We start from the raw sequence: 14,357 nt of genomic DNA on the forward strand, positions 1-14,357 counted from the left end.
TTGTCCTTGGTTACTGCAATTTCTCCAAAATGGACATGTATTTTGAAACGGAGGGAGTACATTAAAGCAAATGCATCTTTATGAAAAATCTCACGTCCCAACAATGACGGCATCCCACGTCTCCAATATTCATTTGCAACACACTCCTAGATATTTGTTAAAATTTTAAGCCTAACAAATTATGACCTAACTTGAAAGATAGTGGTGTTTGACCTAACTTGAAATCATTCTTTATAAATCACTAGCAAAAGACATGTGCTTTCACACGGATCACATAACATTACGATAATTATATATAAAATAATTAGATCGTTAATATTGTCGAATGTTTATAGATATTACCTAAAAATTATGATTATTATTAATGTAATGTTTTTATTTCCTTATATATGCCAAAAACAAATTTTATGTACATATATGAGAAAGTCGATATGTTAAAATTTTGAAAATTTATGACTATTTTCAAAATCAAAGTTAATGCAGTGTTTCAATTAAATAACTTTTTATTTCATATGCAAAACACCGTTTAATGTTTGCATCGGTGGAAGAAGGTATGTCTTATCCGAGATGGTGGGGGTGCATAGGTGGGTGGGTGGTTTGACGAGAAAATTAGTCAAAAGTGGGTAATGGCTATGATTCTTTTTTCTGGATGGATATGTGGTTGGGGATGTTGCTTTTTCTGTTAGGTTTCAGCGTATTTTTTAGTTGTTTGAGACTAAGAGGTTGTCGGAGGCCGAGATGTTTCATTTAGGGTGGGGGGAGAATGGAGAGACATGGAATTGGTGGCGTAGGTTGTTGGCGTGGGAGGAGGAGATGTTGGAGGAGTGTAAGACTATTCTTCATGAAGGTGTCTCTGTTTGTTTGGTGACTACTTCGAAATAGATTGCCTACAAAGAACAATTTATGCAAGCGAGGAATTCTTCATCAGGATGCTCAATTTTATGTCGTGGGTTGCGGCCAACAAAAGTCTGCAAAGCATCTTTTTTTACAACGTCCTTTGTTCGATTTCTTATGGAGCGATGTTTTGGTGTGGATTGGATTTATTACAGTTTCTCCCGAGAATGCAACAAATCATTTAGCTCAGTTTGGGAGTTTAGCTAGTATATCGAAATCAAAGAGATCTCTCCTCACATTGATTCGGTGCGCTACTGCATGGACCATTTGGAAGGAAAGGAATAACATAATTTTTCAAAACAAAGGCTCCTCTGTCTCAATGTTTTTTCTTTTTATAATGTTAAACTTCTTTCTTTTTGGTGGCTAAATGCAAATTCCAAAATCATGACTTTTGATTACCAAATAGGGTGGCTTAGCCCTTTGTTGTGTATAGGAATAGGTTGATAGTCTCTTTCCTCTTATTTTTTTTTTTTTTTTTGGTTTATGGTGTTTTGTTACTTGTGATGTAACTTTTTGTGCTCTTTTCTGCTACACTTTGTGTTGGGAAGAGTGCGCTTTGGCTTTAATATATTCTATTTTGACTTCTTAAAAAAATATCAACATAATGTATTGTTTCTATTGATTTTTTTTATGTAGATTAGTGAAATGAAAAATTAAAGTAGATGAGAATAAATTATTTTTCTATATTTATACCATAATACATTGTTTTTTTTGTTCTAGTAGCCTAGTGGCTAGAACTCACAAAATTAAATGTGGAGAATTGGGGTGTCCGGGATTCGATCCCCGGCCCCTGCATAAATTATACAATGTGCCTATCAACTGAGCTAAATTCATGGGGACTGTTTTTTTCCTATATTTAAGGAAATTGAGAAATAAGGAGAAGAAAGAGTTAACAAATTGATTTTATATTTTGAAAATTATCATTAAGCACATAAAATTAAGGTGGTCATGAGTTTAAGAAAGGACAATTATAAAAATTTGTTGTAGTACAATTTTTATATAATGTCAGTAGATTAATGGAGGAATGATGATATGAAAATCAATGATGACTTTTATGATTAGGTGGGATTAGAAATTTTATTTGTTTATAATAACTTGAAACATTGACGTTGAGAAGAATCAAATCTTAAAATGGTAAAAGAAATAAAATGAATGTAGATTTTATCAAATTATCCTTATTAACGATTACTGTATTTTCATTATCATCTGTGCAAGTCGAAAAATAGTAACTTTGAGAGTAGAGATGAGAATAGATTGGAACAAATTAGACTTTGCAAAACCCTAGCCCGGTAACAAGTCCAAGGCCAGGGAATAGAATGTAGCCTATCATATGCTTATTTTTAGATCTGAGTCTTTTGCCTTTTTAAGACATAACATGTTAGTCTACGTAAAATCACATTTCATATTGAAATGTTTAAATAAGTAATTTGAAATATTTTTACATAATTTTATATAATGAAATTAAACTTTATATATGAAATGTCATTTTAGATAATTTGATTTTATATGATATCATATTTTGATTCTAGTTAATAATAATAATAATAAGGTAAATGCTAATAAGTGCCCTTCAAAAGTCTAACGAGAAAACTTTATCTCAGGAATTGTACATGTATTACATTGAAACTTAAAAAATTGACTTATATTTCATTAAACTCGTCAAATATGTTCTTTTTTATCTTCCTAACAAGTGTCCTTATGATACTTCTTAGCATAACCCTAATAATAATAAGCTTAAATTACAAAAAGTGTTAATTTTTTAAATCTAAAATACAAAATCTAAATTATAAATAAAGATAAAAAAAATTAATTACATTTTCTTAATTAAACCAAGATGACAAGAGGACGACCGTCCCAAGCAAAAAAAAGTTCAAAATTGGGCCCCAAATAAAGTTGGGGTCCATTATCCTCATAAAAAACAATACTTAAAAGTTTATATCTTTGTTGGCCAATTTAGAATTTATCATGTGGTGTTACTAAAGGGAATTCAAATCTCTAATTTGCAACAAATTGATCAGATGGTATTATGCTATAAAGGACAAGGGCGAGCACATTCTAATTTTGGTATATGAAAATCCAAACCAGATTATGACAATGATGCTGTTCTAGATGGTAATTGATCGAAGATTTATATATTTATTTTTTTGCGAAGATATTAGTACACTTCAAAGCAAACAAAATGTAAGCCTTGCTTTGGCTAGATTTCAATTGCATGATTCTGGTTGAGACATAATTGTAGGTCTGATGATGTGCATACAAGGGAAGTTACGTTTCACTGAACCTAGAATTCTTACATGTCATAAACAATATTTACTGTTTTTCAATTTTACCTTGTGAACTCATTAGTTTCCTCTGTTCGTTTGAGAAAAATCCAAACTGGATAGTGACAATAACGGTGTTTCTAAATAGTATCTGATCGAATCAAAGCATTCTGACCCAACTTTTTTTGCTAAGAGATTACTACAATTAAATGCAAACAAAATGAAGGCATTGCTTTGCTAGACTGCAATTGTAAGGTTTTGGTTGATATATAAATGTATGTTCGAGCAATAAATAAAATATTCAAGGATAAAGAAAATCAGGGAACTGCTAGAATGCAACGAAAAAAAATAGTTTAATAACCAATAGGATCACTTAAAGCACCCCGAGTTTGTAAAATTTGTGCCTCTTGTTGAGTGATGCTCTGCAAAACAGCTTCAGAGGAAGCCAATTGATGCTTAAGATCCTTCACATGTTGCGTCAAGATGTGTTTTGAGTCCAACAATTTTTGCAATGCATCTTGAGAGACTTGTGAACCAGGAAACAAAGCGCGCTTTTCCACATCATCCAACCATTTCTTATCAAAACCACATTTGCGCACATCTTGTAGTAACTCAACAAATTCAGAGTGGCTTGAACCTAACACATCCAACACACTATGAGTTTGGAGGAATTTCAATAGCTCAGCTAGGCAATTGTAGGCATAACCCTTGTATCTGTTACTCAATGAAGTGTCCTTCAAACGAACAGAAGGATGTTTAACAAAGAAATCAGTCAACAAAGACAAGTTCTCATAATCCAAATGCTTCTTGGAGAGTAGTTGCTCAAGCTCCCTCTTGACAAGCGAAGAAGAACTTAAATCTTCTACATTTTGAGAAGGGTCTTCTGAAAGTTAAGGGAAGAATAATTAGTTCACTTTGAGCACCAAATAAAGTTTTTAAAAATAAAATGCTGGGATAAAATATTTACCTTTGGATAGCATTGAAGGAGTTTGAAATTCTTGAGGCGAAGGAATGATAGGAGAGAGCTTAGATTTTGGAACTTTAAATTCAACATCCTTAGAAGATGGTTCCTCAATAATAGAGGTTATTTTTATGACAACGTCGTCATTTAGAGAAACTGAACAAAAGGTGTGAGAGAAGAGAGTTAAATTTCAAAATGAAAAGGGTGATGAGGTAACTTAAGAAAATAATATTGATCCAAAGAGTCTTCACCTTGATCATCAATAATGTTACTAGTTTCCTGCAAGTTATTAACATCAACATCTTGAGTGGTAAGAGGCTTTGTTATGGCAGCAATAGGAGGAGAAGTGATGGCTATTTGTCCATCGTCATATTCCTACACAAATTCAAATAAACAAATGATATCATCATGAAGTCCTTAATATATTTTTTTGGGTCTTGTCAGTCGGTGTCCCTGTGACACTTGTTAAAAACTAAAAGTAAAAAGAAAGTCAAATTTTGCATTAAAAAGAACATTTTTTTTCAACTTTCAAAAAGTAGAATACATAATTTTCAAGACAATATTCCCGTTTATATTTCCTTAATCTTTGGTTCTTTTAGCTTTTTGAAGGCTTTGTTAAATAAAATATACTCACCTGTGAAGATGTTTTCTCCTTAGAAGTACATAATGGACCTGATGTAGTTCCTTTTTCAACACTTATTTCACTAACCTGCTTAAAATTGAAAAGATGTTTAAGATTGTAGTATAATTCAATTCCTGCATTGACAAAGTGTCAAAAAGAATGCTAGCAAAAATGAGGGAAATGCCTTTTGTTTAGCTTTATATGCACAATGCGGTTGTAGGATATTACATGATTTACCTGAGAAGGTTTGACGGCAATATCAGTTTCTCCAAGTGGACGTTGTTGCTGCATCGATTTTTCATTCATCAACTCCTGTAACAAGAACATAAGCATTAATGATCAAATATTAATTACATCCATTAAATATCTAATGGAATTTGACATGGCCTGCAAATTACATCTGGATTTGTTGGTATTTCTAAACCAGGAACATTTTCGACAAGTTCATGCTCTGTCTCTGGTGTTAGTTTTGTTTTCTTTGGAGAAGTCAACTCGTGTTCTGATGATGCTTTAACTTCAACCCCAGCTTCAAAATCTTTTGTGGTTTGTGGACTAGGATTTTCATTACCACTATCGTGGCCTTCAGTCTCTTTTTGTAATTGTCGAAACAGAGTTTCCAACAATTCAGAATCTACAACAAAATATTAAAGAGATTAGCAATATAATATAGTAATTCAAGCATAATAATAAAGATGCAGAAAACTGTTTATCTATCAACCTAATAATTAATGTCTTACCACTTTTATATTTTGTATAATATTAAAGCTTCTATTAGATAGGTCGACACTCCACGAGCCCTTATGCATGCATACCTCATACCGTTACTTTAGAAGATTCAATTGTTTATAAATTGAGAGAAATATATATATTTAGAGATGAATTTTAAAGAAAATCCAACCATAAATCTATTCCACGGTATATTTTTGCTGCTGTAAATATAAATGCATGACATTTAATTATTTACAACCATCATGTATAATAGTTTAAAAAAAATATTGGATAGAGTGTGTACCGTAGCCAAGACCCAAACGATGAATTTCATTATAGAAGTCTGGTGTTGATGCTGAAGCCAGAGATAGTTTTTGACAATTCTGTATGAAACGGTATTTTACAGCTTGAAATTGAATTCCCTGGGCATGACTGAGTCTTGGTAGATTTTCAAATACTACAAATTTTAGATTTGGAATCTCCATTTTGTGATCATCACCTTCACTTGCAGATATTTCCTCTAGCTCATCTGCTTCTCTTATCACTAGACACTTTAGCTCAGGAAGCTCTTTACATATGGAGATTGGAAACACATATTTCAACTTGTTGCACTTTACTACAGCAAGAGATTGTAGCTTTGGGAAGCATATCTTTGTTGTATTCTCCAAATCATCTTCAATGATATGCTTCAACTCATTGCACTCTTCAATTGTCATATAATACAACTGTGGTAGACACCTTATTACAGAAGTGGAGAAAACAATTTTCAATTTTTCACATTGCTTGATTTTTAATTCTGTAAGATTTTGAAGGGAAAACGAATTGTTGGGACCCACAAAAAGGCATGTCATCATAGGCAGGAACATCCAAATCAATGTATTTCAAAGCTAAGTTCATTTGCTGTTCATTTATTTCATTCAGACAAAAGATACTTTCTACTTTGGAGTTATTCTTTACAATGAGTCTCTCCAAAGCGAGAAAATTATCCATATTCCCACTAGATTGCTGCAATAAATGAATGGGAAATAAACACATGTATAAAATAAGAATAACAAAGTGCTGTAATTACAATAGAGATGATAAAAAGCTATGGAGATATTTTATATACTACTGTAACAATATTACATTATAAAAAAACTTCCCACTAAAATTTATTTAATTTTTTATTTGGATTAAATAATTACATTATTATGCAAAAAGAAAGTATTACATTATATAATTAATATTGTTATTTAATTTTGAACACTCCAACCCTTCTGTGTTTCAATCTGCTATCCTTTCCTCCATTCCCTAAAAAAAAACTCATATCCTTCCTTCATACGTTCCTCCATTGAATCAACGCCGACATTCACATTTTCGTATTAGTTGCAGACAAGGACGAAGGGCTTCATAATCATAACCATGGGTAGCATTGTCTACCCCAAAAGAAAATTATATTGAAAACAATTAACATAGTTTTATATGTGGCTATTCCATTAATGTATTATTTAATTACTCCAAACAATTTTGTTGGTTTAAAGAGGGATGATATTAAAAAAAATATTGATAATTTATTTAGTTTAGTATCAATTGTGGATAAATCTGACTTCTTAAAATTCATACATCTCAACTTTTATAGATAACTATTATTAGCTTTTATTTTCTTCCTTGCCGTTTCGTTAAAGATTAGCAAGTTCAAAATTTACTATATAAATTACACATTAGTGGCGGTACATTATTGAGTACCTAATATAATATGTAGTTTTCACACCTAGAAATCATTCATACATAGAATACTTTTTTTTTTTGGATAAGCCAGGAGAAAGGACATGTATCAAGAGAAAGCACCGACATCCCAACTAGGTTGACATCCTGGAGAGAATCTCCACCGTCTACCGCCAAACTCAAAATTTTATTAAAAAAAGGGTAAAAATATGTACAAGAGGGGGGGACTAGGCCAAAACGCTCGAAACAAAGAAAAAAAAAGGAAGAAATAAAACGAACTACAGATTAATGGGAAGGGAAAGCCGTCAACCAAATGAGCCCACGGCGTGACAAAAGTTACCTTCTCTAAAAATTTGTGACGAAATGTTGTGCACACCAAGACTACAAGCATTATGCCATATGTTACGCAACAATACCAGAGAGGAATTTTTTAAGACCAACATGGCACTAATCAAATCGCTCTCTAACCAAATATGGTTCCACCCATTTTGAGCAGCTCAGACATTCCAATAAAAGAAATTCATTGAGGAGATGATGGCCCCCTAGCACGGGTATGATACAACCGCTTACCATCAAGAAGTTTCTTTTTAAGATTTTGCTTTTGCTTTCTCGTCAAAACATGAGTGAATGGCACTTCTTCTGTTCTTCTCTTATCATAGTCTTTAATACGCTGCCATAGATCCAAGTCATGCTGAATTCTTGGATTAATATGTTTCTCTGGGGCTGTTTCACTGACATTTTCAGCCAATGAGGCAGCCACAACCGGATCAGAAAAAGGGGGCTGCATTGTTGCGAAGCTGGCATCAAAAGCTGCATCTTCGTGGGACACATTGCCAGCCAACGGGGCATTCACAACCGGTGCAAAATCTGTCAAAGGAGGCTGCATTGTTGCAATAGCAGAAACAACTACATCTTCGTGGGACACATTTCCAGCCAATGTGGCATTCACAACCGGCGCAGAATCTGTCAAAGGGGGCTGCATTGTTGCGGAACCGGCAGCAACAACTGCATCTTCGTGAGCCGCTGCCACAACTTGAGGGGACACCATGGTGTTTGCTTGTGAAGACGTGATCTGAGTGACCAAAGTCACCCCCTTGATAAGGGACAAAACATTACCATCCAACTCTTCATGCATGTCAACATGCTCAATAGTGTAAATAGGCGGAACCGAAACAACCAGACTCTTTGGAACGACAACATTCTGAGTTTCTTGAAGAATTCTCTCCTCGTCAAATATTTGCACATCATCGTGCACTGCCTCTGATGCCAATTCTAACACAGGGATGTCCGAATGAGGAAACACCCTAGAGGAATCACGTTTGAAACATTTTGCAAAGCAAAACTAAAAGAACTTGCTGCGACATCTTTATTTGGAACTGGTTGTGCAACATTCTCATCAATAGTGACAGCTACTGGTGCGGTTTCAACAACCACATATTTGAACATACTGGAGGAAGAAGCTCCCTTTGAACCACGGGGATGAAGAGTAGGTTTGTTATTTGGCTTAGTTACTTGTTTTTTCCCACGCTCCACATCCTTAGCGGCATCCGGGTGCAACCATTTGCACGTCGTAACATTATGTCCAATGACATAATAGTGATGATAGAAAAACGGCCGTCGTTCATATTGGACTTCCACGTTAAAGGCGAAACCCTCCCGTTCAACGATAATCTCATCATAAACCCTCTTTGACAAGTCAATGTCCACCAGAATTCGTGCATAATGTCTGAAGGCCCTATTACGTGTCGGGGGCGTCGAGAGAAATTGGGGTACCCACGGCGCTACCTATTTCTTTCAACGTTCTCTCACGCCAATATTCTTGAGGCAGCTCAACAAGCCTAATCCATATTGAAGCATGAGTCTGTTTATGAGAGTTGTAGCTAAAGTCTTTCGTCCATTAAGAGAGACGAAGGAGACCCGAATGTAGTGAAACAGAGCCAGCCGCCCAAATGTTACTTAAATCAATCAGGATGCTCAAACATAAAATCATAATATCCTCTACCAAGCGAAACCATCGTCCATTGGTGAACCATCTTCCAAAACTTGCCAAATTTAGAAGCCAAATCACGAGCTGTGTAAGGTTTATCGCCTTTATTCAAGGTCAGCCGTCCTCGTAGTGCATATTGACATTCTGCAAGACCCTTAGAATATTCATCCTGACCAATTCTAATGGAAAGAGCATCTCCCTTAATGCAAGGAACTGGATAGGGAGCCTCCTCCAATGGGGAAGAACGATGGCCTCCTAATGCCGCCATAAAGGATTTTGGAGGGACCGTAATCAGCTGTGCAGAGTCTGAAACAGCCAGAGTGTTATGGAAAATTATGAAAAGATATTCTCATTTCTCATCATGAAAAGTCTGATACAAGAAGTATTTATAGTGATACAAAAACTTAGAAACTAGCTAATACCAATGATACTATAAGCTAAGAATGGAAACAGATTGATCAAGTTATCTCACTAACAGTATTCCTATCATTCTCTAATAGTCCCCCATAAGCTGGGACATGGTATATATCAAGCATTCCCAGATTGGACAGAAGAACATGAAAAGGTTGAGGAAGGAGAGGTTTAGTGAAGAAATATGCTAGTTGATCTTTTGAAGAAACTGGCAGAAGTTTCATGATTCCTGCTTGCATCTTTTCTCTGACCAGATGACAGTCAATTTCCAAATGCTTTGTCCTTTCATGAAAAACAGGGTTAGCAGCTATGTGTATGGCACTTTGATTGTCACAATACAGCACATGAGGTTTGATTAGAGAAACATGTAGATCCTTAAGAAGATAGAGGAGCCATTGAAGTTCACAAGTAGCAGCACCCAAAGCTCTGTATTCTGCTTTAGAAGAAGATCTAGAAACAGTTAATTGTTTCTTGGTTCTCCAGGAAATTAAAGATTTACCAAGATAAAAAAACATTGACCAGATATTGATCTTCTAGAATCAAGGCACCCTGCCCAATCAGCATCTGAGAAGCCTGAAATCATCATAGAAGAATCTCTGGGAAAGAAGAGGCCCTGACCAGGACACTTTTTCAAGTATCTTAGCACTCTAGTAGCTGCTTGAAAATGTTTCTCAGTGGGAGAAGAAAGGAATTGGCTGAGCTGCTAAGTGGCAAAAGTGATATCTGGTCTGGTATTGGTGAGATAGATCAGCCTACCAATTAATCTTCTATAAGAGGGAACATCAGAGTAAGGAGCACTGGAATCTTGATGCAGTTTACAAGAGGGCTCAGAAGGAGTTGAAACTGGTTTGGAAGCTAAATGACCTGAATCAGTGAGGAGATCCAGACAATATTTTTTCTGACAAACAGATATGCCTTGAGAAGAGTGAGCAACCTCTAAACCAAGAAAATATTTCAATTGGCCCAAGTCCTTAATCTTGAAAGAGGAATGCAAAATATTTTTGAGATGTTGAAATTCATGTAGAGAGGTGCCAGCAAGTATCACATCATCAACATACACTAAAATTAGTGTGAATGAAGTAGTAGTTTGTTTGATAAACAATGAATGGTCAGAATTGGATTGAGTATACTGATGATGAACAAGAAGTGAAGTGAGTTTTTCAGACCACTTTCTGCTTGCCTGTTTAAGACCATAAAGAGATTTCATGAGCTTGCAAACCTGATTTGGTTTGGAGGTTGTAACACCTTGAGGTACAATCATATAGACATCTTCCTGTAAGTCACCATGAAGGAATGCATTATTCACATCAAGCTGATGAATATGCCAATTGTTGATTGAGGCTAAAGCAATGATAGTTCTCACTGTAGTGAGCTTAGCCACAGGTGAATAAGTGTCAAAATAGTCAAGTCCTTCAATCTGATTGTAACCCTTGGCAACAAGTCTTGCCTTATATCTTTCAATAGTTCCATCTGCATGATATTTGATTTTATATATCCACCTGCATCCTATAGGTTTGATGTCAGGTGGTAAATCCACCAGTTTCCAAGTACCAGTATTTTCAAGAGCTGTAAGTTCAGTTTGCATAGCCTGCTGCCAACAAGTATGTTTGTTTGCTTCATCATATGTAGTTGGCTCAGTATGAGAATCAATGGACAAGGAAAAAACACAATGAGATGGAGACAAAACATTGTAAGACACAGAATCAGAGATAGGATACTTGACAGACAAATCAGAAGAAACATGACTGCAAACATAGTCTTGGAAGTGGGATGGTGGATGTGAAGTTCTGGATGATTTTCTGATAATAGGTGGTGTAGGAGATGTTGGTTCAGTATATGAAGGTTCAGGGTCAATAATGGGTGTAGGGAGTTGAGTAACAGGTATAGAATTACTTGTAGTGCAAGTATCAGATGAAAAATAATCCCAATTGGTGGAAAAATTGTTGTAACTAACTTTGTAACAAACTTTCTTCATGAAGATGAGAGAGAAAGGCTCTAGATACCATGTTATGGAAAATTATGAAAAGATATTCTCATTTCTCATCATGAAAAGTCTGATACAAGAAGTATTTATAGTGATACAAAAACTTAGAAACTAGCTAATACCAATGATACTATAAGCTAAGAATGGAAACAGATTGATCAAGTTATCTCACTAACAGTATTCCTATCATTCTCTAATACAGAGAAGCAGCCGAAACAATCTGAGGAGAAGGAGTCTGTGAGGGAGCCGACGGCAGAGCAGCCAGAGCTGCCAATTCCGCTTGCCAATCAAACATGGCAATGCCGGTGTGGAGGAACCAAGCAAGACGAAATAACAATTGGAATACATAAGCTAATTACGAAACAAGCTCACGATGCAAAGTGAAACAGCACAGAACAAAGCAAGGTTATCCAAATTTGACAATGGAACAACCACGTAACTCCACCAGAATTCAATTTTGGAGATGAACCGTGAATTAACAAATCCAATTTTGGTGATAATTATGGTGGATCACAAAGAGACAAAATGTTAATGGAATGATATGAATTGGTATGAAATGATTGACACACATGAAATTTGAAGAACGACGCTCATGCTAGAACCCTAGCAGAGAGCTCCCAAATTTAAGAAGTCATAAAAAAGTCACATCTTATAGAAGACTTCTTTCACTCTATTGCCTACACTTTCTTCTGTCCAAAATTTTTCGATCATATTGGAGTTCAAAGAAGTAATTCGTCAAGAGAAATATGTGTTAATGGCCGAAAATAAAGTTTGTCAAAAAGGATAGTGACAAGGCATAAAGTGATTTTTTTTTTGGAGAAATGTGAAAGGTCTCAACAACAAATGCAGATCGACAAAAAAAAAAGGCTAACAAAACATGACTATATGTACAGGCAATGACAAGTTCCTCCTATAAGTCCAAATAGTGGGAAACATGGCTATTTAAAATCAAAACACGTGTTGTATCAAGATCTCAATTCAACAAACTACTAGCCAACGAAGAATAAATGTGATGTGTGTGGCAACTCACAACACACGATCTACTAATAAATAGCTCAAGAGGTAATTGTCATGATCGTGGTCTTTCACTTAAGTGACAATCGCTTAGTTTCTCTTATCTATAAATAAGAGTTCTTACAAAGGTGGACCCACTATTTTTTCTAAAATTTAATATGGACGCATCTAATATGAATCCGATTCAAAGGTGGACCCTACTTTTTTTAAGTAAATTATAATAAAATATTTTGTAGTGTGCTCGTGATTTTCGGATATCAAACCATTAATTGATTTGAATCGTCGATCTTTGAACTCTCGATTTTTATTCGTGGGAAGGAAAAAAATGAGTAAAAACCCTCATCGAGACTTTGGATTCGGGGGTTGGTTATGCGAAGGGAAGGTGCTAGCACCCTAAGCATCTACGGTATTCCGTAGGAACCTCTTACCCTAAATTATCTTGTGCTAAATTCATTGCTTATTTGAAAATTAACTACCTAAAAATCTAAGTGAAAGAATGGGGGAAGAAGAAGCATGTTTTTGGTTATTTTTATTTGATTTGGAAGGATACAAATCCCATGCCTACATACCCTTGAAGAGAAGGGATCAAAACCAATGTAGTTCACCTAAAAAGTTTCTTTTTGGTGGGTTAGGTTGATTTTAAGATTTTTTGAAAATGGTTTTAAGAAAGGATAAGAGGCCTCGAGGCATGAGAGAAAATAAGATGAGGTTGGTCAAATTTTAATTACAAGAAAATCAAGTCTATTATGAATATTAATTCAATTAAGCATTTGATTAAGAAAATAAAAGGAAAAAAAGGACACTTGGGTTACAAGCCAAGGTTTATTAAGAAAATATTTTTGAACTTTTGACATATTTGATTTTTTTGGGAAAATGATTTTTTCTAAACTAACGGTAAAAACTAACATAACGGCGCAACGTCGCAAGAAATAAACGTGAAGCGTCGGTGCAAGTGTCGGTGCTTGTGTTACCTACATTATTACATCAATTCCTAGATACATTCTATGGTCTCAAGAGGAATATAATAACGAGAAATAAATAAAAATGCACAAGATAAATTACATCAATTTCCTAATTATACACACTAAAAAAAAAAAAAAAAAAAAATTAACGACAATAAAATGACAAGAAATTAAAATATGCATGAGAGGATTCTAAATAAAATAAAAATGGCAATTATAAAATAAAAACAGTAAATAAAAGTCAAAACAAACACCATATTTTTGTAAGTTTTTTTAGATAAATTTTTTTAGCAAAAGGGGTGCAGAAAGTAAAGAACAGAGGTGTGATTAACAAAACTGTAGTGAATAAAAAAAATGGGCTTTAAGCAGAAACGGGTCGTGGGCGGGTCGGTTAGACCCGCCCGGTTCGAAGTCATATAAATAGGGTGTATGACCCATTTTCTCTCATTTTTCCCATTCATTTCTCTCTCTTCTTTCTCCTTCTTCTCCGTTCTCTCTCTTTTTCTTTTCTTTTTTCATGAGTTTTCCGGCGCGGTGGCCGGTGGTGCACCACCGTGCCGGAGTTTTCAAAACACTCCTTTTTCAAAAACAAATTACCTTTTTAAACATCCTTTTTTCTCCTCAATTCAAATATCTACTTAGTTTTTACAAACAAACAACCAAAACTTCTAGATCTAAATTCAAATTTTTTAAAAATCTTTTGAAACAAAACCTACAAACAGTCCGGATTTGAGCTTCTATATAGCAACAAATATGAAATACTACCTTAAAGCCTTGCAAAAAGGATGGTTCGGTGAGTTCCTCTCCTGCTCCGGTTCGGTTCAGCGCGAGCTTTTCCACTCCGGTTCG

The 14,357-nt window shown here is 34.9% G+C and overlaps 1 protein-coding gene across 2 annotated transcripts; it reads right to left on the minus strand.

Moving 5' to 3' along the window:
* Positions 1–3,413: 3,413 nt before the first annotated feature.
* Positions 3,414–5,395, minus strand: LOC25480745 (uncharacterized). Of its 2 annotated transcripts, none has more exons than XM_024774396.2 (6): positions 5,137–5,395; positions 4,976–5,050; positions 4,751–4,825; positions 4,368–4,491; positions 4,123–4,272; positions 3,414–4,035 (listed from the first exon to the last, which is right to left on the minus strand). In XM_024774396.2, the coding sequence occupies exons 2-6, from the start codon at positions 5,042–5,044 to the stop codon at positions 3,509–3,511; spliced, it is 945 nt and encodes a 314-aa protein (XP_024630164.2). In that variant the 5' UTR covers positions 5,045–5,050; positions 5,137–5,395; the 3' UTR covers positions 3,414–3,508. The 2 variants fall into 2 exon arrangements, with proteins under 2 accessions (XP_024630164.2, XP_013442238.3); XM_013586784.3 differs by having other exon boundaries at positions 3,415–4,038.
* Positions 5,396–14,357: the final 8,962 nt, after the last annotated feature.

The sequence above is a fragment of the Medicago truncatula genome, chromosome 3, assembly GCF_003473485.1.
Source record: "Medicago truncatula cultivar Jemalong A17 chromosome 3, MtrunA17r5.0-ANR, whole genome shotgun sequence".
Lineage (NCBI taxonomy): Eukaryota > Viridiplantae > Streptophyta > Magnoliopsida > Fabales > Fabaceae > Medicago > Medicago truncatula.